The 26,214-nt window shown below is 38.0% G+C and overlaps 1 protein-coding gene and 1 long non-coding RNA gene across 7 annotated transcripts in view; one reads left to right on the forward strand and one right to left on the reverse strand.

The window, feature by feature from the left end:
- The window catches only part of CD96 (CD96 molecule), a 90,269-nt gene extending 66,546 nt beyond the window's left edge, over window positions 1-23,723 (forward strand). For 2 of the 5 annotated variants that reach the window (XM_082731905.1, XM_082731906.1), the window contains exons 9-14: window positions 6,758-6,826; window positions 7,328-7,411; window positions 16,965-17,027; window positions 17,781-17,870; window positions 21,100-21,223; window positions 23,321-23,723. In XM_082731905.1, the coding sequence (XP_082588031.1) occupies window positions 6,758-6,826; window positions 7,328-7,411; window positions 16,965-17,027; window positions 17,781-17,870; window positions 21,100-21,223; window positions 23,321-23,429 (539 nt within the window). In that variant the 3' untranslated portion in view covers window positions 23,430-23,723. The remainder of the gene's footprint in view (window positions 1-6,757; window positions 6,827-7,327; window positions 7,412-16,964; window positions 17,028-17,780; window positions 17,871-21,099; window positions 21,224-23,320) is intronic. The other 3 variants (XM_082731908.1, XM_082731909.1, XM_082731907.1) reach the window with 2 other exon arrangements.
- LOC309865827 overlaps window positions 21,383-26,214 on the reverse strand; it is an 84,581-nt gene continuing 79,749 nt past the window's right edge. The window contains exons 4-5 of one of the 2 annotated variants that reach the window (XR_014312276.1): window positions 23,638-23,865; window positions 21,383-23,108 (exon numbers count right to left, since the gene is read on the reverse strand). This is a non-coding gene — a long non-coding RNA (uncharacterized lncRNA). Of the gene's footprint in view, window positions 23,109-23,637; window positions 23,866-26,214 lie in introns of those variants that run through there. The other variant, XR_014312277.1, reaches the window with a different exon arrangement.

Raw genomic sequence — 26,214 nt, forward strand, 5'->3', positions numbered from 1 at the left:
TTCTAACCCCCTTCTCTTTCCTGGAAACATGGGTCATTATTATGTATCTCTGGATGCTTGCAAGGTTTAATAACAATAAGCATTCAAACTGAAGAACAAATAAACAACCAGCAGACAAAGCAAGCAATTCTTTGTCACTGGGTTTGGCATATTAGTCGCCTACACAGCATGTCATGATACAAAACTAACTATTGAGTGCTGAGGAGGCTTGGCTGTATTGTAAATGTAAATATAACCTTGAAACAGAAAACACAAAAAATAAGCTGTCTTATTCATATGCTGAAATAGATGATCAGTAAGAATCTCAAAGACTTGGCTAAGAGGAGTATAAATATAATTCTTTTAAAATGCTCTATTTGATGTCAAAAGAGAGCCAATTATGTCTTTTTATAGTTATAGATCTCCAGGTCAGACTCTAGGAAGACACTTTTTTTTTTTAATTTTTTATTAACATATAATGTATTATTAGCCCCAGGGGTACAGGTTTGTGAATCACCAGGTTTATACACTTCACACTTCACAGCACTCACCATAGCACATACTTTCTCCAGTGTCCATAACCCCACCTCCCTCTCCCTACCCACCTACCCCCCCCACCCCAGCAACCCTCAGTTTGTGTTGTGAGATTATGTGTATCTTATGGTTTTTCTCCCACCCGATCCCATCTTGTTTTATTTATTCTTTTCCTACCCCCACACCCCTGACATTGCCTCTCAACTTCCTCAGATCAGGGAGATCATATGATAGTTGTCTTTCTCTGATTGACTTATTTCGCTAAGCATAATACCCTCTAGTTCCATCCACGTAGTCACAAATGGCAAGATTTCATTTCTTTTGATGGCTGCATAGTATTCCATTGTATATATATACACCACATCTTCTTTATCCATTCGTCTGTTGATGGACATCTAGGTTCTTTCCATAGTTTGGCTATTGTGGACATTGCTGCTATAAACATTCAGGTGCACATGCCCCTTCAGATCACGACATTTGTGATACCCAGTAGTGCAATTGCTGGGTCATAAGGTAGCTCTATTTTCAACTTTTTGAGGAACCTCCATACTGTTTTCCAGAGTGGTTGCACCAGCTTGCATTAGGAAGACACTTTTAAAAACAAAACAACAGGGACACTTGGGTGGCTTAGTTTGTTAAGCATCTGCCTTTGGCTCAGGTCATGATCCCAGGGTCCTGGAATCGAGTTCCACATTAGGCTTCTTGCTTAGCAGGGAGCCTGCATCTCCCTCTCTGTCTCTCTGACAAATAAATAAAATCTTTAAACACACACACACATACACACAAAACAGCCCTGAGAAAGAAGCAGTGTTCCTGCTACTGGTATGCCACAGTTTGATCACTGTCTGCTGCTGGGGCAACATGTGTGCACTGTGACAAGTAATGCCTTGCAGTCTCATACTCAGTTCAACACACAGAACAAACCCTCGTTGAGGGCTTACAAAGGCCCAGCCCTGAATAGACACATAGATACCACACACTGCTGTTACTAACAGTGTATGAGACCACCCAGTGGGTCTTTGCCCTGTGTCCTCTGCCCGGAGGCTCCCATCTCCCCTCCCCTGCCCCCACTCTCCCATCCCATTCTGCAGGGGAGCCTTCCTGGAACTCTGAATAAGGCATACCTTCTTTTACGTGTTCTCATACATGGATTGCTTTCTGTAATTCTCTGGTTGATGTCTGTCTCCTCTATGAATTCCAGTCCCAAGGGAGTTGATCATTGTGCCCCCAGTGCCAAACGCAATACCTGGAAGATAGAGGATCCCCAATACTGGTCAATAAATGAAAGAACATAGAGAGGTAAAAGCAAGAGATAACAATGTGGAGATTATTACAGGTCAGGTCATGTAATGCCAAGGAACTTTAACCTTGAAGCATACTGTAGAGCCAAGAGGAGTGGGTGGGATTTAATTCACCTGAAGAAGTAGATAGTTTTCAAAATGACTTTAGTGCTACTTGCATGTAAGGAACAAGGTTTCATAGTAAAGGGATCATTTTTTTCAATAACCTGTGGAACATGGTACAGACCCTCACGCCATGACCCAAACAAAATTCAGCAGGAGAATGAGAAGACTGAAATGAGCTTAGGTTCCCTGGGGATATTGATGGGATGTCATTGATCTTTTTGTTTCCAGAAACTTATTGGCACACAGTCAGCCCTCAATATACTTAACAGGCCTGTAAGAGGAAGCATAGAGCAGCACTGATACCTATGACAAGCAAGAGGCACAATAACACAAAGATCAAGGCAACGTATGAGACTGGGGCATTCACTGTTCTCCTCCCATGTGGTCCAAGAACAGCATGTTCATGAATGAATGAATTTTCCGTTCCCTGCAGTAAAGTTTCAAGAAGGAAGGATTTATGTCACCTTAGTTTCTGATTCTCCAAAAAAGAAATTCAATCAGTCTTACTAATACAAATGAAATTCTCTGTCAAGTTATCATATTTCAGGGATGCCTGGGTGGCTCACTGGGTTAAGCCTCTACCTTCAGCTCAGGTCATGATCTCAGGGTCCTGGGATCAAGGCCCGCATAGAGCTCTCTGCTCAGCAGGGAGCCTGCTTCCCCTCCTCTCTCTCTCTGCCTGCCTCTCTGCCTACTTGTGATCTCTGTCAAATAAATAAATAAAATCTTAAAAAAAAAAAAAAAGCTATCACACTTCATCAGGATTCCACTGATTCCTGACAGAATTAAATCACATGGAGCTATTGGTCAGTATGGGTCATTGGATTGGCTGGGGGTGATGTCCATTGCTTGTCAAGTAAGAGGTATTTTAATAGGTGACTGGCAGTTGCTTATTAGACTGAGATTTCTAGGTAACAGTAACATTGCCTACAAATAAATACAAAGTTCTCTTGATAATTACCTCTTAGTTCTTTATCATTATTCTCACCATTGTTATCACATCACTACTTTAAAACCATTCCTTTCTGCTTTCACTTACTAAATCACTCAGTGAATTCTATGGAGGTCAGTTCTCAGGGTGAGAGGGAGGAAGGAAGGAAGGAAGGAAGGAAGGAAAGAAGCTCCTTCATGGGAGGTAAGCTAAAAGACCGTTGACCAACAGTGAAAGGCTTCACTCCCTCCTACATGAGGAATTGAGTCCCTGGGTAAAGGAATCATTCTTTTCATCCTTCTGAGAATCTCTTAAAACCTGGACAGAGTCTTTCTTCTCTTCCCTCTCTCTTCTCCCTAGCTCTCTCACCTCTTCTTATTGTATTAATTAGGAGAAACACATATCTCTCAGTATCTTTTAATATCCAAAGATTACTTATGACTAGTCATTCTATCCCTCTGTACATTTTTTGTCTTGTCTTATTTTTAAAAGCATATGAGGTTTGTCTCCCCCTCTGATTTCTCCCAACTCACTTCTCCTCTCCTTCTCCCAATGTGCTCCATGTTATTCCTTATGCTCCACAAGTAAGTGAAACCATATGATAATTGATTCTCTCTGCTTGACTTATTTCACTCAGCATAATCCCCTCCAGTCCCGTCCATGTTGATAAAAAAGTTGGGTATTCATCCTTTCTGATGGACGCTTAATTCTCCATTGTATATATGGACCGTATCTTCTTTACTCATTTGTCTGTGCACATTGAATCTTGGAACCCTGAAAAAACAAAATGAAATTTAAAAAATAAAAATAAAACAATGACAACAACAACAAAAATAAACTAAAATAAAAGGATACGAGGTAACTTTAAAAAACATAAGAATACAAAAACTTTTAAAATAGATTACTGGCATAGAGAAATGCAACATATTTCTGTATGGTTGATTTTATATCCTGCAGCATTGCTAAATTCGTGTATTAGTTCTAGCAATTTTTTTGGTGGAGTCTTTTGGGTTTTTTACATAGAGTATCGTTTCTGCATTTCACTGCACTTCTGCAGTGAAAGTTTGACTTCTTTCTTGCCAATTTGGATGCCTTTTATTTCTTTTTGTTGTCTGATTGCTGAGGGTAAGTCTTCCAATGCTATGTTAAATAGCAATGGTTAGAGTGGATTTTGCAGTGATGTGGATGGAACTAGTGTGTATTATGCTAATCAAAATAAGTCAGTCAGAGAAAGACATATAATACCATGCGCTTGCACTCATATGTGGAATTTAAGAAACAAAACAGACGAACATATGGAAAGGGAAAAAAGAGAGAGGGGGGAAAATAAACCATAAAAGACTCTTAACTATAGAGAACAAACTGAGGGTTGCTGGAGGGGTGCGGATGGGGGGTTGGGCCAAATGGGTGATGGGCATTAAGAAGGGCACTGGTGTTGAGCAATGGGTGTTATATTTAAGTGATGAATTACTATAAATTCTACTCCTGAAACCAATATTATACTATATGTTAACGAACTAGAATTTAAATAAAACTTGAAAAATAAATAAAATAGGTTAGTAAAGGAATTGCTGCAGATAAGGACAAAGATAAAGCCATCTCAATAAAAGAAATAAAATTCAGATTCACTCTGTGATCCAGTGATGGGGTGTTCTGTTCCACACGGTCATTCAAGAACCCAGGCTTCTAGCAGGTCTGTCACCTTTAAGTTGTGATGTATAAGTCCCCCTGCTTCATAGTATCAGATAGCATATGAGGGAAGGTCATGGAAGATCTTACATGGAAGGTTTTATACATCAGGTCTTGAAATGACAACCATCACTCCCACTCATGTTCCATTGGCTTAGACTTCATACATGGCCACACCTACCCAACCACACTTACCCAACCACCAATGAGGCTAAGAGATGTAGTTCATCTGTACCAGAGAGAAGACTGGGTTTGGTGACTACGTGATAGTCTGACATGCTGACCTATATTCTCACTAAATTGTGGGGGTAAGAGCAATATTTCACTCTTTCCTTCATCCCCAGTTCTCAAATACACTGAGCCTCAATAAGTATTTGTTGGATAAATGAAACTGTGCATATTCAGTATTTAAAACATTTTATCTGCCATTCTGATGCTGGCTGCCCATTTTAGTTCCTCATACAGCACCATCTGAGGCAGCCTCTAACGCATTTCCCCATGTCCAACTGTATTCTGGGAGCTCAGGTAAAGTGTGTCTTTGATGCCCATTAGCAGCCTGCATTGCAAAATGATTATTGTTGATCATTACTGTAAATCACTTATAGATGATTGGCATAAACCATTATGCCAATTTATTTATATATCCTACATATTTTTTTCAGAGATTTGATTATCCTTTTTTTTTTTTTAATTTAAGCATGTCATTTCCCAGAACTGAGATACCTGGGAAGGTGGGATCCTATTCATTACTAATTCAAGCTTACAGGGAGTGAGCATGCTATCATATTATAAGGATATTATTAAGAATATCAGACACAGTATACAGTATTTTTCTTTAAAAGACGAGAGAAGGGGTGTCTAGGTGGCTTAGTCAGTAAGTGTCTTCCTTCAGCTCAGGTTATGATCCCAGGGTCCTGGGATTGAGCCCTGCCTTGGGCTTCCTGCTCAGTGGAAAGCCTGCTTTTCCCTCTCCGTCTGCCCCTCTCCACTGCTTGTTCTGTCTCTCTCTCTCTCTCTCAAATAAATAAAATATTTTTAAAATATTTTTTAAAAAAGACTGAGGAGAAATTTGTTGTTAATCACAATAAAAAGAAAGCTGCGTGTTTCTTGAAAATTGACTGGTTTTATCCTATGATAGCCATTAATGACTTAACATTTTTTAACATTGTTACCAGAAAGTTCTGATTAAATGTGGGACCTATATCTGTTAAGAGTACAGGACATGGGGTGCCTGGGTGGCTCAGGGGGTTAAAAAAGCCTCTGCCTTTGGCTCAGGTCATGATCTCAGGGTCCTGGGATTGAGCCCCACATTGGGCTCTCTGCTCAGCAGGGAGCCTGCTTCCCCCTCTCTCTCTGCCTGCCTCTCTGCTACTTGTGCTCTCTCTCTCTCTCTCTGTGTCAAATAAATAAATAAATAAATAAAAATCTTAAAAAAAAAAAAAAAGAGTACAGGACATCAAGAAATGGATTTTGTGTACTATCCCCACCCCAGATTTTGACAGGGATCAACATACTTTTCTAGCTATATTTTCCTTGCCTTTAGTTTCCCTTTCTATCTATTCCTGTTATCTTCTTGAATTGAGTATTTATGGAAGTGACCTTAAATATATTTGTTTTCCAAGAGATATGATCATGTTTTCAATGGAGTGGATTGGGTATTTTTCTTCTTCAATCTGCCTTTCTTCAACCCTAGGGATATTTTCAAAGGAATATGAATTAGTCCTTCATTTTGGGAGGAAGAGGGAGAGAGGAGAAGAATGGGAAATGATGGACTAGAAAGTTGGGGATGATTTTGAAAGCTAAGAACTGAAGTAGATAAGTAACCATATTGCACATATGAAAATGTTATGTACAATTGTGGAAACTCCCTGCAAGGTAAGTTCCATGAAGGTGAGGACCTTGTCTTCATTGTTGTGTGTAGACTGGAGTCCTACACAGAGTAGACATGAACACAACATATTTTGAAAGTGTGAATGTGATATACTTGGAATTAGGAGAGCTGAGTTAATATCATAAAATGATATTGAATATTGGCTATGGTGCCACAAGCATATGCCTTTTGGAATCAGTTTCATAAAATGAAGCCATTAGACTATGTATTCACCAAGGTTCTTTCCTTCTCTAATGTTCTCTGCTGTACATGCCACCCTTGTTAGTTATAGCAGCCTATTAAACACCATGTTTGGTGTTTAATTTGGGAATTTTCTTTTCAAAATAGGATATCCAGCTATATCTTCCATAGCCGTTGGAGATGTGGATACCTCGACTCCAAATACCACCCTTCAACGTGAGTATAGTGACTGAAAAGAAACAAAACACAAGATTTAGTACAGCTCTGACAACACTGAGGTTTTGGCAAAAGGCTATATTTTTCATTTGATGTTGGTATTTTGGTTTTGAGTTGCTCTGTGGCAAATTGTAATCTAAATGGTGGCTATACATTGATATGACAATCAGTATAATCTTTAAAATATGGGTTGGTGAATTATTATACTATACTTTTCATTTCTCATGGAATTTTAAGATAACATGAAAGTAGTCTTGACAGTACTCCCAGTAATCTGATTTGGCGACAAGAACTGAAAAAGAAAGAAAAGCAGTGACAAGTTGGCATTAAACATAAACTACAGAGCTTTCGCTTAATATGCCAGCTGTGTTCCTGTGTAGGAAAGCATATTTTCAATTTCAGATTTCCCCAAAGTCACATAGATTAAAAATTCAGCACATCAAAGTAAAGTTAAATTACAGCTGTATAAAAAGGTTGGATTCCGAGAATTTTGTCTTTCAGCCAGCAATTCCAGTGTGACTACCCAAGGCTTCAACTACTCCTGGACCCCTCGTGGGCAAGATACCAAAAACTGTAAGTGTAACTGTGAGTCCCTCGGGGTCTTCTGGGCCTCATTAATTCAGCCAACATGTATAATGAACAACTACGACGTGCTCTGCTCATAATCATATTAACAAATACTTACAAAACGTCTACTGTGTTTGAAGCATTGTTGTAGTTGCTGGGGATACATTTGTGAACAAAAAAAGATCCAAAAACAGTTCCAAATTCTGGGGGAAGAGAGACAGGCAAATGGTGATGAGTGATAGGGAAGAAAGCAAGCAGTGAAGGAGGCATTGAAGATCTGGTGGGAGAGTGGGTTGCCATTTTCAATAGGGGGTTTTGCAAGGCCGTCCTGAGGAAGGTGGCATCTGAGTAAAGATATAACTCACGGGGATGGAAGAGCTAACTGAGGAAAGAGTGAGCTAGCCAGAATACACATGTCACTAAAAGCAGTGAGAAGAGGGAGCCCTGTGTGAGGCACAGAGCTGGTGTGGCCATTTAATCTGGCCACCCTGCAGCAGCGTGTGCTGATGCCACATTACTAGGTATCCGCAGCATCTGAAGGGAAAGTCTACTACCTCTTAGTGGTACAAATAGAAATCTGCTTGGTAGGGAAGTGGCAAGGGATGTGGCTTCCACTAAGATCCCAGATGCTGCTAGTGCAGAACTCTGGGCTTAGCTGCTAGGCCCTTGGCCACGAAGAGTAAATCCACGTGTCTCTTTTAGGAAAGCGTTTCAGTTGTACATTTAAAACCTCTAAAAGTCTTTTATACCTGCTGGCTCAGTCATCTTACTTCCGAGAATGTGTCCTTAGGAAGTAGATCAAATAGCAAAGAGGAACATGTATCATATTTCTCTTTGTAGCATTAGTTATTTATTTTATCTCTTTTATGGACCTCAAGTTCATAGATCTGGATTAATCATAATCCTTAATTCATGATGCACTTTGACCATTTGTGTATGATCCTCTGAAATTTAATTTAACATATTTCTTTTAACAAATATGCTAATAATATAAAAGACACCTGTGAATTCAGTGCCCAAATATGAGAGATAAAAAGGGGAGTATCAGAAGAGAGAGCACACCCAGAGAGCCACAAATAAGCATAACCTAGAAGTGCCAGAGGTGGCATGGCAGATTCCTGTGAAAAGAAGAGGCAGTCAGCAAATAGATCTGCAAACCTTGATTATTTACAAGAAACAAAGTATTAAAATGTATGCCTGCCATGCACATTACGTAAAAATAGGCTCCATAGAGTGTGAGATCTTTATGTCAAAAGCAAAACATTAAAGCAGGTAATAAAATAAAGGTGAATTTCTTTCTGGCTGTGAGGTGAGGAAGGGTTTAAAGAAGAGAAATAAAGCACTAACCATAAAAATGGTGGAAACAGTAGAATACCATAAAGTTAAGAAAATTCTATCAAAAGACACCTTAGCAGAAGTTATAAAGAAAAGGCAAGCTATAGTGTAGAAGATATTTGCAACAGATGTAATTGAAAAATGATCAGGAATATCTAATTGACAGAGAATCAAAACTTTATATCAAGGGTATATAAAGAAATGGCTAAAATCAATTTTTAAAAAATATAAAAACATTAGAAAATGAGCAGAGAAGAACATCACAAAAGATGTAATAAGTGGCTAGAAAACATCCAAGGAGATGCTTAGTCTTTCTGGCAATCAGGAAATGCAAATGAAGATGAGAATCAGATAACCGTTTCACATATAATCAATTGGCAAAAATTAACAAGTCTGGAATTGCCAAGTGTTAGATAGGTTGTAGATCAATATAATGTTTTATATGTTGCTGGTGAAAGAACAAGTTAGTACCATCACTTTCCACCATTTTGACATGGTGTTGTTGTTGTGTGTGTGTGTGTGTTTTTAATTTTACTTATTTATTTGACAGAGAGAAATCACAAGTAGGCAGAGAGGCAGGCAGAGAGAGGGGGTAAGCAGGCTCCCTGCTGAGGAGAGACCCTGAGATAATAACCTGAGCTAAAGGCAGAGGCTTAACCCACGAAGTCACCCAGGCGCCCCTTGACATGGTGTTTTAATGCCAAACAATTTCATACCCTACAACCCAACAGTTCCATGCTTAGATTTATACTCCACGACTCTACACATGCTAATATATGTAACCAGGAGATATGCACACAAATGTCAGGGGAAAACACTACTCATAATAGTAAAAACTCTAAATAATCTAAGTCACCATAGCCAAGAGAATAGGTAAATAAATTATTGCATAGTCATATAATATTATAGAGCAATGAGAAATGAGTGAATGACAGCCAAATACAACAGTATGAATGGATCTTAATAAGATTGTCTTGAGTCAGAAAAGTAAATGCCAGGTGACAATATAAGGAACGATATATATTTTTTTAAAGATTTTATTTATTTATTTAGAGAGAGCACAAGGTTGGGGGGGGGGGAGGAGCAGAGGGAGAAGGAGAGAGAATCTCACGCAGACTCCACCAAGAGAGGACCCCAACATGGGGCTCCTTTGAGAGCCAGACACTTAACTGACTGAGCCACACAGAGACCCTGGAATGATATATATATATATATATTATTTTATTATTTATTTGAGACAGAAATCACAAGTAGACAGAGAGGCAGGCAGAGAGAGAGGGGAAGCAGGCTCCCCGCTGAGCAGAGAGCCTGATGCAGGGCTCGATCCCACGACCCTGGGATCATGACCTGAGCTGAAGGCAGAGGCTTTAACCCACTGAGCCACCCAGGCGCCCCTGGAATGATATTTTTAAACAAATATTAAAGCAAGTACAACCAAACACCATATGGCTTAGGCATAATATGTGATAGAAACTAGAAAACTATATAAATGAGTGAATAGACACATTCAGAAGAGCATTTGCTTTGGAGTGAGCATACAAGGGATGAGCCTTGTATGTTAGAAGTTAAAATGTCAGAAGACATAATGTTACTTACAGTAATCCAGTAGTCCATGTGTAAGAGTTGGGGTGAGAGGGTGTTAAAGAAAAATATATCCAATAACAAGAGAATGTAAAATAGAATGAGATAGTAATTCAATGCAATATTATGAAGTCAATCCAAACAATAGCCATAATGTACTAAGCTAGCCAGTACATCTTATTATATAAACAAGGTTACTGGCTAGAAAATTTTCACCCATCAGATATAAATTGAAAATAAAAATATTATATAGACTGGGGATGAAATTCCATACTTAATACACTAACATTTATCCAAATGGTGTTAACATAAAATTAAGTTTGTAATGAACTCTGTTGAAATTCTCCTTTACCTACACTGGTAACACAAGATAAGTTCCTTATCTTTTTTGTTGCTGCTTACCTGTATCCCCTGTGCCTGTGGTAATGTCTGGCATAGAGTTGGTGCTCCACAAATATTGCTGATTAGATAAAAGAATCAATACTTGTTGGCTGTGGAGGGAAATTATGTAGCAATAGTGATAAAAGATTATTGGAGGGGCACCTGGGTGGCTCAGTCAGGTAAGCATCCAACTCCTTGATTTTGGCTCAGGTCATGATCTCAGGGTCCTGGATTGTGAGATCCAGCCCTGTGTTAGGCTCTGTGATTAGTGTGGAGTCTGCTTGTCCCTTTCCCTCTGCTTCTCCCACCTCTCTCTCTCTCAAATAAATGCATAAATAAAATCTTTAAAAAATAAAAAATAAAAGTTTATTGAACAATATTATAGGATAAAGTAGAAATGAAATTTAAATTTATGCTATGATTATATATGTTATCCCATATTTTCATTCTCAGCATAATACTTGGTGTCTAATGATTTCCTTTATTTTATTTATTTGATTTTTTTTTGTTGACAGTATACTGAAATCTAAGATACACAACAAAAGGAACATAACCTTTGCCTGTCTTGTTCACTATAGTATCATAATGCCTGTAGCAGTGGCAAGCGTACAGTAGGTGCTCAGCAAATATTTCTTGAATAATTGAAAGAATATGTGTACATATGGACAAGGGCAAGGAAGAAAACACACACAAACATACACAGTGAAAAGAAATGATCTGCTTAAATGAAATTTTTGAACTTTTTGTTTGCTTTATTTAAATTGTTATTACAATAGTATGTGTGCCCAGAATAAAAAAAGAAATCCTATTTACCCCACGTATCATATCATTATGAAGCATAGAGGCTACCCAAAATATTCTCTGCCCTAGAAACCGGAAAACTAAATGGTCTTGCATGAAAGTGCTTTATAATTTACACAAGTGTATTCTTGGTCTTTTTAGTAGATTTCATAATGAAATGAACTATGCAATTCCTCACATCTTCTGTCCTCCCCACTTGAAAACTTCATTTATCCTCAGACATCTCTCTATCATTCCTACCATGAAATAGCTTTAGAAATTGTGAAATCTAGGAAGGGACTCTAATACCCAAACAAACAAAATTTTCCTCACCATGAAAACTCACTTATGCAAATAAGAATATCTTGTTTACTAGTTGCCATTTTTTATCCATAAGCTTAAAGAAAAAAATTCCCTGCAGTGAGTTGCTCTATTTATAATCATTCACAAAAACACATTTGGATCCAACAAGTTAATATTGATTGCTCACTCCCAAACTATTTTTGAAACATGTTTCTACTCGTTGGATTGGACTATAATGTGACATCCAATATTAGATGATGCATTTGGCAAGATTCATGACAGGCATTGGTAATGGGGTTTTTTTTCCTTCCAGTATGTTTATTTCAAGAGATTTATGAAATGTTCACAGACAGAAAAAGAATGATAATGGATGGATTCCTGGTGAAATAAACCCACTAGCAGTGTTTCTAAAGCTTTTCCTATTTGTGAGCACATTCTAATGGGATATTTGCTTTTACATGCATTTTGTGTAGCTCACATATATTTGGATGTCACTGGAAGATTCTGGGTACATTGCATTTCTATTAAATTTATAAGTATGCATTTTAATATATTCTTTTCTTGTCATTTTATCAACTTTAGAATATTAGCATCTAATCCTAGTTCAGCTTCCAAGTTTCCAACTGCCTGGAACAGAAATGTTTATTTTACTTTAACCACCTATGAAATGGGGATATCAACTCTGACCATCTAAATACCTCAAGTGTATAAGGCTAATAACATCCAGGATGTTCTCATCCTGACGTTCAGGTGATCAGGCCATGGAGCAGAAAAGAGAAGCTTAATTACTTTTCTCTTTGTTTTTCCCTGCCATCCATCTGGTCCAGTGGAGCCTAAAGCCACATTGAAATCAGTCAGTCTGGCTAAGTTAGAGAAGCAGAAAAATGAAATGATTCTCCATAGGCCCCTATGCTTCCAATTTGCCCCATTACCAAAATCAACAAGCTTATCATTACCTTACCACGTCTGCCCATGCACGTGCACGTGTGCGCGTGCACACACACACACACACACACACACACCTGGGGCCTCATAGAACCTCTTAAAAACCTCACATAGGGTCTCTATTTTATTCTTTGACCATACATTCCTATTCTTCAAAATTTATGTACCCTTCTTCATAAATTTTGCAATTGTATTTTTTACCCTTTCCTTGGTCCTGGTTGGATCTTCTCAGACTCTTGGTAGTTCTGCCTAATAATTTCATAGCAACCCATTCTACTTTCCATAGGGAGAAGGGATGGGGAGGCTGGAGTTGAGGGGTTGAGAGTCAATTACAGGGACATAGCAATGCCAGAACCTATGGCAATAGTGGGCCCTTCTCCTCTTTCACGCTGTAGGATCATTCCAGTTAGTCCTGCTGCTCCCTGTTGGCTAAGATGCTGAATCTCTAAACTCACCCCTCTTCCTCTCAAATTCTAAAATCTTATGTATCTCAGATCACTTCTCATTCTATGTTCTTCTTCTCTAAAACACTGTTCTCCAGTTCTGTTACCTAGTTCCTGATTAGGTGAACCACAAATTCAAGATTTCTTTCTCTGATTTTAAGTTCCATTTTCTGTTAAAATACCAAATTCTGGGGGCTTCCTGGGTCTCTCCACAGCTAGCACACAAGACCTGCATATCCAAAGATCATGAGTGTCATCTTTTTTTTCATGGTCAGGAAGAGCATGAGGGTCTCATCTATAGATGAGGTGGTCATGGCAAGAATAAACAAGGTAGCTGATGCCAGCGTGTTCTTCCTAATGTAAGGGGTGGTGCTGGCCCAGTACATATTCATTCTGAAGAGGAGCATGGGGCAGAAAACCAAGATCTTTGAGATTCCTGTATCCAAGTCCTGCTTGCTACCCATGCCATTATTCCATGACAAAATCAGAGACAGAAGAACTCAGAATGTCTTAAGGAAGATTGGGTAACTGAGACAAGTCTCTGTAAATGTACATGTAGAAGTGACACCCAAATTCCAAGAGAAGTTCAGCTTGCATCAGCTTACTCTATAAGAATAACAAAAATTATCTGTGGTTTTATCAGAAAAGGAGCTTTTAAACTTCAGATAACCATGGATTTTGGTATGACACTAAGTAGATTTTCCTACAAAATGAAAAGATGCCCAACATATCATAATAGTTACTGACCACTGTAAATTGGTTAAAAAAAATGGTCAAGTTTTTCCAAATAAGGAAAAACGCTATGTTGTCAAAATTGATTCTGTTTTTACCATGGGATGAAAATATCCCTTTGTGGTAGAAAGATGTGCTAAAGCACATAGCTTCCTTGTTGAATAAGCTTCACCCAATGCTAAATTTAAATAAATTATAGAAAAATCCAATGTTATGCTCCAGGAAAGATATAAAAATTTATTTGAGAAACTCTAGCAACACGGCATCCTGATATTAATATTTTCAGCTGATAATGATGATGTACTCAAGGAGGTTATCCATTAAGCTGGTGTTTATCATCCAAATGTCAAAGTAGTGTTTATTCATGGATTTTGATGAAAATGGAGTCTCAAAAGATTTAAAGAAGAATTAACTCATGTATTTAACAAACAGAATGGTGGTATGAAGAACGCAGAATATTTCAATCAATTAAAAGACATAAAAACATAATTCTGCTGAGAGACTCTCAAGGAGACTTAGAGTGGCAGATCAAATAGCCATTGTGGAGCACATTCTGAAAATTGGATATCTTTGGATATCTGTCTTTGGATAGAGTGGATAGGCTTTTAGAAAAATATTATGTTAATGAAAGAGGAATCTTTAGAATTAGTAAAGTCTATCTTACTGAGGATTCTATAAGTAAGTATTCTTCAGGAAGACCTCTTTCTTGTGGGAGCAATTGATATAAGAATAGCCCATCTCTTTGTCTTGTTGAAAGACTCTTATGTATAATACATTCTTGCTCTTGAAGTTTTTTTTCTTTATATTACTGAAATATTTTCAGACATGTTGAGTCCATCAACTGGAATCTCCTTTTTCTTCACCTCTCTCAACACACTCCCCACTATATTTTTTTTAACAGAATAAAGACAAATCTTAAAACCAAACTAGAAAAATAACTCCCTGCTTTTCCAAAGTGGATTCTGTAGCTTAATTTTATCACACAGTTTCTGAGGAGTAGAAGTCTAAAAAGGAAAATTTTAAAAATGGCCAAGTAATTTACAAAATTTTAAGTACTGCCATTTTTGTAATTTGGGTGGATCGTGTTGATGGTATCACCATCTCCTGAAATTGTGTTATGCTTGGTTATTTTGCCTGGGGAAAATTAATATTGAGCAGAAAAAATTGGCATTCTATATTGGGTGAAAAAACTGTTGGTACCCATATGTAACTGACCATTTGGTATCTAGGCGCCTGCCTAGTTACATGTTGGTAGAACATGTAACACTTGGTCTTGGGTTTGGAAAATAGAACCCCATATTGGATGTAGAGATGAGCTAAAAATAAATTTATTTTCTGTATTTACTTGCTGATGAGATAAATATAAAATGGAAAAAAATTGAATACCCAATTCCCTCAAAGGGATAGCATTTGTTCAACTACTTATATCTTAGCATAAATTAATTTATCACATCCTTTCTTGCAAACAGACTCTGAAAAGATAAAAAATATAGGTATCAAGCCCTAAAAATTAAAATTATGTAGAGGCACCATGTTGGGCAAAATATCTTGTAAGATTATCCAGAACAAATTGCCTTCTTTGTAATTTTATCTAAATCCAGGCCTAGACCCAATTTCTTTTTAATTAGTTGTTGTTCTTTGTTATTCAAATCCCCACCATTAAGGCTTAGCCTTTAAAAATTGGCTTTTGAAAAAACAGTAGTCCATCATCTCTTGACCTTGGTATTCTGTCTAGAACAGTACCAACAAAAAGTGGTCAAGATCACATGTTCAGGGTCAGATAATTATACTGAAAATAAGAACATCTCCCTGACCTAGTCAAATCAAAATAGCTGTGTGTAAAACTCCCCTTACCTCTGGGTGACCCTACGTCAATTAGCTATGACAAACTGTACTGTGAGCACGCCCTGGAAAGCATTGAGTTACACCACTCCTGAAGGGCCTGATAACATACCTTTGTCTGTGGCTGCAACTGCCATTGACATTTAGGGGGAAAACCAAGGAAAGAAAAGACCAAGCATCTTTTGGTTTGGGTTTTTTTTTTTTTTTTTTTTTTTTTTATGTTTGTTTTGGTTTGGTTTGGTTTGGTTTTGCTTATTTGTTCTGGTCTTGACACACAAGAAAGCACTTAACTTGGAAAATCATACATACTAATGTTTTAAATAGATGAGCATAATGTTTTTCTACTGATTGCAACTGCGTGTAACTATAGCTATTTTACTTTATACTACATTATAAGCCTGTTATCAAATACAGAAATGCAGAGCCTGCCAAGAAGTGGAACTTTCTTGCCAGAGAGGGGGAACTAGAAAAAATGAGTTGATAGATCTACTCCAAAAGCTATAGGTACTGCCTGAATTTGCTACCATCCACTCAAGGGGAAGGTTTGCTTCTCTAATCCATCAAGATGACTCAGCACAGCAGCTAGTGATGCCTGTGACCAGAAGGGTCTGAAAATTCACAACAAATTCACAACAAGAATATCAGCTTATCCACAAGTACACAGTATTTTGTTCCCTCATGCATGTCCTACCAAAGTCTTCAAAGTCCCTTTGGCACCTTTGCTTGACTAAAGGCCACCATAACACACCTGGGCTTTCATTCTCTCCCATGTATTGGATGAACACAAGAATAGTTACGGCGCACTCTCTGTGGCTGGGAAAACCTCTCCTAGTATTTTGTTTCTTTTCCTTCTTCCTGCTTCTAAGTAGCTATAATCAAAATCTTCGCTATTTGAGACATCAGAATTACGTTTTCCCTCAACTCCCACTTTATTTTGGGACATTCTAATGTGTGCTGTAGAATAGTTCAGTGATTTTTCTTTACATATTCATTAATAATCTTTTTTCATTTTATTATTTTATTATAAATTATTAGATTCAATTAAAGGTCAAGAAGAGGCTATAAAATAACTAGTCTTATACAGATTGACTCTTCTTTTTATAATTTTTAAATTTTTTATTAACATATAATGTATTATTAGCCCCAGGGGTACAGGTCTGTGAATCTCCAGGTTTATACACTTCATAGCACATCAGGTTGATTCTTCTAATACCTTCTTCCTTTAACAGCTTCATGGATGCCCAGTGAAACATATAGTTCATCCCCCTCAGGTGCAAATTCAACAAATCATGGTGAGTGATGGGGGGGAGATTTAGTGTCGGGAAGGTGTTGGCAGAGGTGGAAAAACAAGAACTGGTAAGAAACCAATCTCAGACAGGTATAAAAAGTGCAACTTGATGATGAAAATGACAATGAATAGAACCAAAACTTTTCCCTGTGAGAGTCACCCAAAGAAGCTAGTCAGAAACCAAGTCTTAGATTTTTTTTTCTCTATTTTATTTCAAAATGAAATCTACAAAATAGCATTTCTTGGCTAATTAAATCCATTAAAATTGCATTTTAAATTTTAATTTTCCATTAGCAATTGAGATGATTTGTCAACATTGAATTGTCTCCTAGAATGTTGCAAAGGAAGTTTTATTGACTTTATCAAACACATTACAGTGGGAGAAATGGTATTGCACTGGGAGAATACAGAAAGTTCCCATTTTTCTATGGGTCCAACATAAGACATTTTCCTATAATCATGTAAATTCTCATGGAGATTCTTTAGCAAATATTGTTATGTTATGTATGCTGTATAGTTTCTCTTTTCCTCTTTAAACCTATAGAGAGTTTCACTTTTTTGGTAGTTGTTAGATTCTAAGGTCCAAGTCTTGATATAAATTGGTCCTTAGTAAACTTTATACATAGTACTTAGGAACATTTAGGCCATTAAAATTGAGCTTTTCCTTCACTAGTGAGATCCAATCATGATCTTACACCACTTGATTGGGTTGAGATGGCTGTTAGGATCAGTTCACATATTCCCTGTATATCCCTAGGTGGTGTCTTCACCAGCACAATCAGGACATTTTCAGAAGTTCCCACAACTACCAATGGATCTACTAAAAATATTCACATCCATATTACTGGTGAGTCATTTACTTTTTTCTCAATTTTGTGTTTTACTCACACAACAAATATTTGTTGGGTACCTACCATTTGCCAGGCACTGTAACAGTTTTTGGGTATACTCTGTGAAAGAAGTAGATCTTTCTTGTCTTGTATACAGGGAGACCTTGAAAATGCTGACCTTCGGAAGATTATAATCTATTGAAGATGATATACATTAAGTAAAAAATCATATAATTAAATATATTTGTGACAGATATACTGTGACATAATATAAGGTATTGTCAGAATATAACAGAAATATGTAATTTTAACTGGCAACAGGAAAGGATAAATATATCCTCTAAGGATATATTTAAATTAAAATCTGAAAAATGAATAAAAATTGGCCAGGCAAAAAGTGAGAAACACTTTATCCTATGAAAATATATCTGAGACAAGAAAGATTGTTGCGGGGCGCCTGGGTGGCTCAGTGGGTTAAAGCCTCTGCTTTTGGCTCAGATCATGATCCCAGCGTCCTGGGATTGAGCCCCACATTGGGCTCTCTGCTCAGCAGGGAGCCTGCTTCCCCCTCCCTCTCTCTGCCTGCCTCTGTTTGTCAAATAAATAAATAAAATCTTAAAAAAAATTTTTTTAAAAAAATTAAACTAATAAAATTTTATTGATACTGAATATAATTTCTTGTTTTATATCATAAGAGATCAAGATCTTCCCAACCCAGATCTTGATTGTAAGTGCAGAGGCATTGTCAACTCACTTCAGAGGGTGTTCTCTTGACTGGGGAACACTCCACTTGAATTCTCAGCTTATTCTGTATCAGAGGTCATCTAGTCCTCAGATCATTGGAGCATCCTGCATGCAACATCCCAGTAGAACAAACTGAAGTCCCACCGATGCCTTTCAGATATTGGTGCCTTAAAAAACTGCCTAGTTCAGAGATCGGGCAAGATGGAGCTCCGCTTCTCCACTGAGACATTCCTGAAGTCAGTGGTCTCATTTTCTGTGTGTGGTAGGGAGAAAAATTTTAAGCATTGGTTTAAAACATTTTGTTCTTTTATTTCTCTGAAATTGTAGGGGTAAAATCATGTTACCAATGTAGAGCCTAGTAAATTTTGACTTGACTGAAACAGAACTTTGTGTAGTCTTGTTAATCATCTGTATGATTTTTTTTTTTTTTATGATCATGATACTCTAGTCTTTCACAGTTCTACTGCTACTGTGAACTAGTGTGAACTAGTCACCTGCACATACAACATAGCATATGGGTCTGTGTTGCAGGACTACATGGGCTTCCAGAGTAACCTAAGCATCTGCTTAGACTAGGCTGAGGTTGGGTGAGCATCAGGAAGACCCCAGGTCTCTGGATGTGTGTCATAAACATGACAACATCATATTGCTGCAGTCCAAACTATGTTGAACATAGAGAAGATTTGGTAACTAATATTTTGAATCCATCTCTTTTGGCCTATGTGTTTTGAGACTTTGCTTTATAAAAAACACTATAATAAATATGAGGCAATTAGAGAAATTAAAAACCTAGTCTCCACCCACAAACAGTTCACAATCTAGTTGAAACAATAAAAGAAAATGAAACCAAATTATTCTAATGCAAAATCGACTTTTTGCCCAAATGATCTACATATTCTGAAGAGCTAAAGATCTATCCATAAGGTATAAGGGTGTTGTTAGAAATAACAAAAGCCTGGAAACAATTTAACCCTTGAACATCAAGAGACTGAGTAAATAAACCATGATACGTCTATATATTGGGGAACTAGCTACTCATTTAATCAAAGAAGGTAAATATCTATGCACTTTCATGGAAAGTTATTCCAAGAGCATTTTTTAAAAATTATTTATTTATTTTTTTTCAAGAGCATATTTTTAAAAGAAAGACACAAGGGACAGAACAATATGTATTGCCCTCATTTCTAAGAAAAAGAGATATATATTCATGATACATATACATGTTTATATATGTATATGTATAAAATAACAGATATATATGTATACATATATATGTATAAAATTTCTAGTGGGATACATAATTAACTATTAAAAGTTGCTGCCTCTAATATGGATAACTGGCATCTGAAAGTCATAAAAACACCTCCTTTTTCATTGTAGCTTTATATTTCTGTACTATTTGAATTTTTAACATGATTGTAAAATGCTTTTCAAAAAGGAAAATATTAAGTAACTGTGTAATTATAAACATTCCCTCTTATTCTCTGCAGTAGAATCAATCTTACTTCCTAAGAGAGTTAATTTTCTTAATTCTTCCTTCATGTTAGAAAAAAGGTAAAACAGTCCAGAATATGATATTTACATTGCCTCTGGTCTAAATCAACAATATTGGAAAGTCTTTGATTCACACAGTCTGACGTGGTGTACAAATGCTAGAAATTCAATGAATGAGTTGAGTGTGGATATAATCAAGGGGTAAGAAAAATCAGTCTGCTTATCACCCACCAATATAATTCTGGCCAGACCTTTACTTTGGACCTCCTCCCTTTGCAGACCCTAGAAAGAGCAAAATAACTGATTTTAGTTTTACCCCTTTTGTCACTTCTCTCCTTTCTATTGCCGAAGTGCGTAGAAGGAGAGAGAAAGGAAAAGAAGGGAGGTGGTAGAAGGTTTTGGAAATCTCTATTCTGGACACTGTTCCCTGAGTGACATCCAAAGGAAAAGTCTTCGATGATGATCTTTTGAGCAACTACAACTCTGTGCGTACTAATCAGGCCTTCTCAGTTTGGGATTTTCAGGGCATCAGAATGTTATGACGTTATGATGCTTTTTTCCTCCTCCTAATACATAAATATTCCATAAAGCATATAATGACTCCTTAAAGAATAAGCAAAGCCAAAGCTAGGCCATTACTTCACATATAAAGTTTCCTTTACTGGAGTAAATTTGGAATACAGATTTAGAGCTTATCCCTTTTATTTTTCATTTTTACAAATTCATTGCCCATTATGTGCCGGGAATTGTCCAAGGCCTTGGGAAAATGAAAGAAAAAAAAAAAAAGATTCATTCTGGAACATTATAACAAGAAAGACATTCACATAAATAGTAACTGCAGACGTGCAAAAACGGAAGTGAGAACAAGGCATAGGTATGATCCCAGAGCATGACTGTGGTCAGTGAGGGCCATTGGAGAAAACAGGTAGGAGAGAGGGTTCAAGTCATGCTGCTTTGAAATTGCCGAAGTTTGGCATGAAAGTTCATCTCTCGTTATGTCCTTTGCAGGTATTGTGGTCAATAAACCTAAAGATGGAATGTCCTGGCCGGTGATTGTAGCAGCTTTGCTCTCTTTCTGCATAGCGCTGTTTGGTCTCGGAGTGAGAAGGTGGTGCCAATACCAGAAGGAAATGTGAGTATAATCCTGAATTGACAGGAACAGAGATAGTTTTTCAGTATAATATATTCACTCAGCACTTCGTTTTTGTTTTTTTTTTTTTTAAGATTTTATTTCTTTATTTGACAGAGAGAGAGAGAGAGCACAAGTAGGCAGAGTGCCAGGCAGAGGGAGAGGGAGAAGCAGGCTCCCTGCTGAGCAGGGAGACGGATGCGGGACTCAATACCTCCCGCAATGCTAGGACTCTGGGATCATGACCTGACCTGAAGGCAAATGCTTAATCAGCTGAGTCACCCAGGTGTCCTGCACTCAGCACTTTAAATATCACTCATATATGGCATTCTCATATAGAACTGAGGAAAAGAGGCTCAGAGAAGCTCCCCACCTTGCCCAGCACCACCCAGCTGGGATGAGTTGTGCAACTTCTGCCTTGGTCCCCTTCTCCCTGCTCAGTCAGTGACACTCAGATGGAGCAAGTCAGTGGGCATGAAATGAGAATGGAGCCTTGCCTCACCTCAAACACTAAAACTGATTTTTCTTTTAATCTTCATTACTTTTTCATTTTCATGCATCTCTGAACTGCCTGGGCCCAGCTGGGCCCAGATGCTCAAGTGTGAAATTGAGTGAGAAAGGTAATTTTAAGAAACCCCTACTGCTTTCAGCAAAAGGGGCTTTTACCATCCTTTTTCTTTTTTCCCAAGGACAAAAGAAAGTAAACAGTGGGTTACCCCTCTTTTGTCTTATTGAAATATCTTCCAAGAATCTTTTCCCTCCACTCCGCCATCTGAAATGACATGTCAAATTAAGCCTTACTTTTCTGACTTGGCTCTTTTGGATCCAGAGTAGACCATGATTGGAGGAGACCCCTACAACATACAGAGCTGTTCTCCCATGCCTACTGCTACTGTCTAAAATGCCAATGACCACTGTGCGGTACCTTCTACTTAAACTGTCCTTGAAGACTCTATATCCATGTGCGGCAAGTATTTCCTGGTGAAATACAAAACACTAAACCAGTAGTCTGAAATTCTGGACTCTTGTCCAAGGAACTACACTTTGGCTACCATATGACCTTGAGGACTTCCTAATTTCCCTGAAACAACAGAAGTGCAAACTTCTTAGAATTTTATCTACCTGTTGAAATATATTATCTGCATCAAAGCATCAGAAAAAAACAGGTAATAGGCATTAGATATTTTTATTAAAAGAAGAAAGCGGGAATCTGAAATTTTGAATTGATTCTTTTTATTATTCTGTAATCCAGTATTTGTGTCATATAGAGAAGAGAATCTCTCTCTCTCTCTCCTCCTCCTCCATGTCCATCTCTATCTCTATACCACAGCAAAGGGTTATGGATTTGAGTCAAGGACAGAAATCTGTCCACAGATGAATTTCTGTGTCTTGATATCAAGAGAATTGGAGAATTTGTACAGCTACATCCCAAACTCAGACATATGCCAAATGCATTTCAGACAAAGAGTTGTGCTAACATAGAACAGTACTTTTGATATAAAGATGACTTTAAGAATGTTCACTGATTGAAATGTAAGGGATTCTGACATTAACCACCCAGCATCAACCAATACAAGGGTTCCGTAGAGCCTTTCTTCCCATCTCAGCCCTATCCTCACAGTGCACAGTGACTGTGTGGGTGAAGGCGGGGGTAAGGTTGGCAAAGGGATTATTTGAAAACCTTCAGTCGTTAGTCCCAGAATTTAAAGATTTTGTCTCTGGAGGAGTATTTTAACCCACATAAGAGAAACACTTCTTCTATTAGGAGGCAGTTTCCATGGAGAATATGGGTTCTGGTCAAAAGACCAGAATCGCTTGTCTGGTTCTCTTTACCAAGTTGCTGAAGATCTCTGAGCCTCAGTAGAATGATGACAATAATGTCCAACCCCTAGATGCAAATTAAATAATGTTATGATAAAAATGCTTCACAAGCTATATAATATCTATAAATATTAATGCTATTATAACGTGGCTAATAAACAGAAGGAAAAATTCTGAGGGAACTGGTGGGGATGTCTCTTTCTCTGTGTCCTATTTTCCTATTTCCTTGAATCACCACCTCACATTCCTAGCGTTGAAAGAGCAATGTTTTGTTCCTAGCATGGAAAGACCCCCGCCTTTCAAGCCACCTCCACCTCCCATCAAGTACACTTGCATTCAAGAGTCCACGGGAAATGATCTGCCTTGTCACGAGATGGAGACTCTCTAAGAGCCACTTGAGACTTGCCACATAGAACTCTGCTAGAATCCTGCGAGAAGCTGGATATTGTGCTTTATTAACATAATTGCCCTCTAGCCAAGCCTTTACTGCAGCTGCAGTGGATGTCAGAAGTGAGTGACCTGTTTTCCCAGCAACTCAGCCCCTTTCATCTGCATGCCTGAAACTGAGCAAGAATGAGGCGAAGTCATGCTCATACCCCATGCGATCTGTAGGAATGTTCTTGCTTATGTAAGAAGTGCAAATGAGGCTGCTGTTATTAAAAAAGTACTTGCGGTGTTTTTATTTTTCATTTTAGTTCACTGACTGAGGTGACGACAATGGTTTCAAGCATATGTCCAAGCCAGATCCTCTTCCATTTGGGCATCTGCCAAAATTCTGAACTATTTGCCAAAAATATGATCATCCCTGAGGTTTGTTGCATTCCCTAGGAAAATTACAAAAAGAAGAAAATGTAAAAGTTCTAGAAAGAGTTCCAAATAAGTGCAAGTTGTCCTCATACGGAAAATATTTTGCTTATTTTCACTAGAGGAAATCGTAATACCTTGCGCAAGATGCCAGTCCCAGTCCCCCTTCCTCCCACCATGTTCTGCCCAGGCGCCTGCCCCATGGATGGACGAGGGATCAAAGGAAACCTGGCCAGCAACCAAGTAGCTTCGTAGATATAGGGAATACTTCATTGGCCTCTAAAATGATATGAACTAAGAGTGGTCTGGTCTCATCCTCAGCTTTACGTGTGTGTGTGTGTGCACTTGAACACGTGTGTGCGTGTGTGCGTGCATAGGTACGTCAAACTATTACATGAGTAAACAGGCACCCTAACCCCAATCCAATTTCTGCAAATCCTATTATTCTCTTTTTCTTCTGGGAACTCTCCTGTTCATCCAGTCTGCATGTTTTTATCTGTCTTGAGGTAAATACAGGCTCAAATCATACTAGCGTTGTTGAATTAATCCTGTTCCTACCACTCTTTTATAAAATACTTCAGATAGAACATATAGGTAATGGAAAAGAAACCTAGTTAGCCACACCTGTTCTGTATTCAACAAGAGTTCCTGAGTGAGTAAATTACTGATGCTCCTTGTTCTTCTAAACCACCCAAACTCTCTGTCCTAGGAAGGGGCAACAGATGTTCTTATCAGATATGATAGGCAAATGCTGGGTGGACTTCAGTCTCAGAAGGAACATTTAGTTCATTTGCAGTGTACTTATCCCTGACCGCATGTGAGAATAACTTGGAGAGTTTTTTTAAACACCAGAGCTGTCCCACTCCAAAACAATAAAATCAGAATCCCTGTGGAGTGAGGCCGAGGCGTTAGCACTTCCAGGTGATTTGAGAGTTCAGCTAAAGTTGAGAACTGCTGAACCATTCAAGGTCCCTTCTCATTAATCAGAATCTTGGTTAGGTACTTATTTTTGGTGGTGACCAGCCTCTAGTGTGTCCATCATGATTCTTGCCTCTTATATAATCCCCACTGATACCAAATGCAACTAACTTGTATAGCTGGCCAAGACTAGGGTAAGGCAAGGAAGACACCTATGGTATAAAATTTAAGGAGATATTCAAATCCAGGGTCATGTACTTGTACAATCTTGCGAGTACCGGTTGCTGGCCCAGTATAATGGATAAGATATGCAGAAATCACCAGAGTGTGACTTCCAAGGCTAGGTCATAGGATACATGGTAGCTTCTGCACTGCTCTCTCTTTGATCGGTCTCTCTGGAAAAAGCTGGTTACCATGATGTGAGGACACTCAAGCAGCCCTGTGGAGAGGGCCCCCTGTTAAGGAACAAAATCCTATTGCTAACAAGTATCAACTAGCCAGCCATATGAGCAAGCCATCTTGGAAGCATGTCCTCCAGTCCCCACTCAAGCCTTTGGTTAACTGCACCTCAGCTGATCCTTTGACTGGAACCTCATGAGAGCCGGAACCACTCAGCTAACCTCTTCTGGTTTCCTGACCCACAGACACTGTGTGGGATAATAAATACTCATTATTTAACACCACTGTCTTTAGGTATAGCATGTTACACAGTAATAGATAACTAATACAGCCCAATAAATGGAAAAATAAACTAATGTTTGCCTGCCTTAATTACCCTCCATTCCTCATTAATTCTTGAGAAATAAATAAGACTAGCTTCACATGTACCTTTGTCAAGAATAGTCGCTTTTTTTTTTTTTTTTTTTTTTTGATCCAGCAGAAGTTTTGTTTTAACTGAAGAACATATGGTTGGCTTGACCAAATTAACTTTGCATTATAGGTCTTTTAAAAACATTAACATTTTGCCAGGATGGGCATTAGAGGTCCTATTACAAAAATGGAATTAAGACACTCTGTGAATTTGAGTTGCCCAACATCACATAATCAGAAGGGATTGAGCCAGAATGATGGAAATCTATCTCTGGTCTCCAGCCCATGGTGTGATCAATCTCCATTATATCATAATATTTCATTGCTTTGTTGTCTCTTTTTACTATAGATGACAGATGTTTTGTGTACATTTAGGTAAATACTGATTTTTTTCTTAATGCCCAAATTGTTGACAGAAAACAAAGAAAAGTAGAAATAATTGACCCCTGAAGGTAGAATAGCCAAGAAAGTGTGAAAAAAAAAAAAAGACTAAGAAAAAGTAAAAAGAGTAATCAAGACCAGACACCAAAAGAAGTTTAGAGAATCTGACCAAGGCCAGAGATAATGAAAGAGCATTGTCTCCGAAACCCAGAGCCAGCAAGAGGTTCTTGAAGGCAGCCCTCTAGGCACCCTGATTTAGG

The sequence above is a fragment of the Mustela nivalis genome, assembly GCF_964662115.1.
Source record: "Mustela nivalis genome assembly, chromosome: 1".
In the NCBI taxonomy this organism is placed as follows: Eukaryota; Metazoa; Chordata; class Mammalia; order Carnivora; family Mustelidae; genus Mustela; species Mustela nivalis.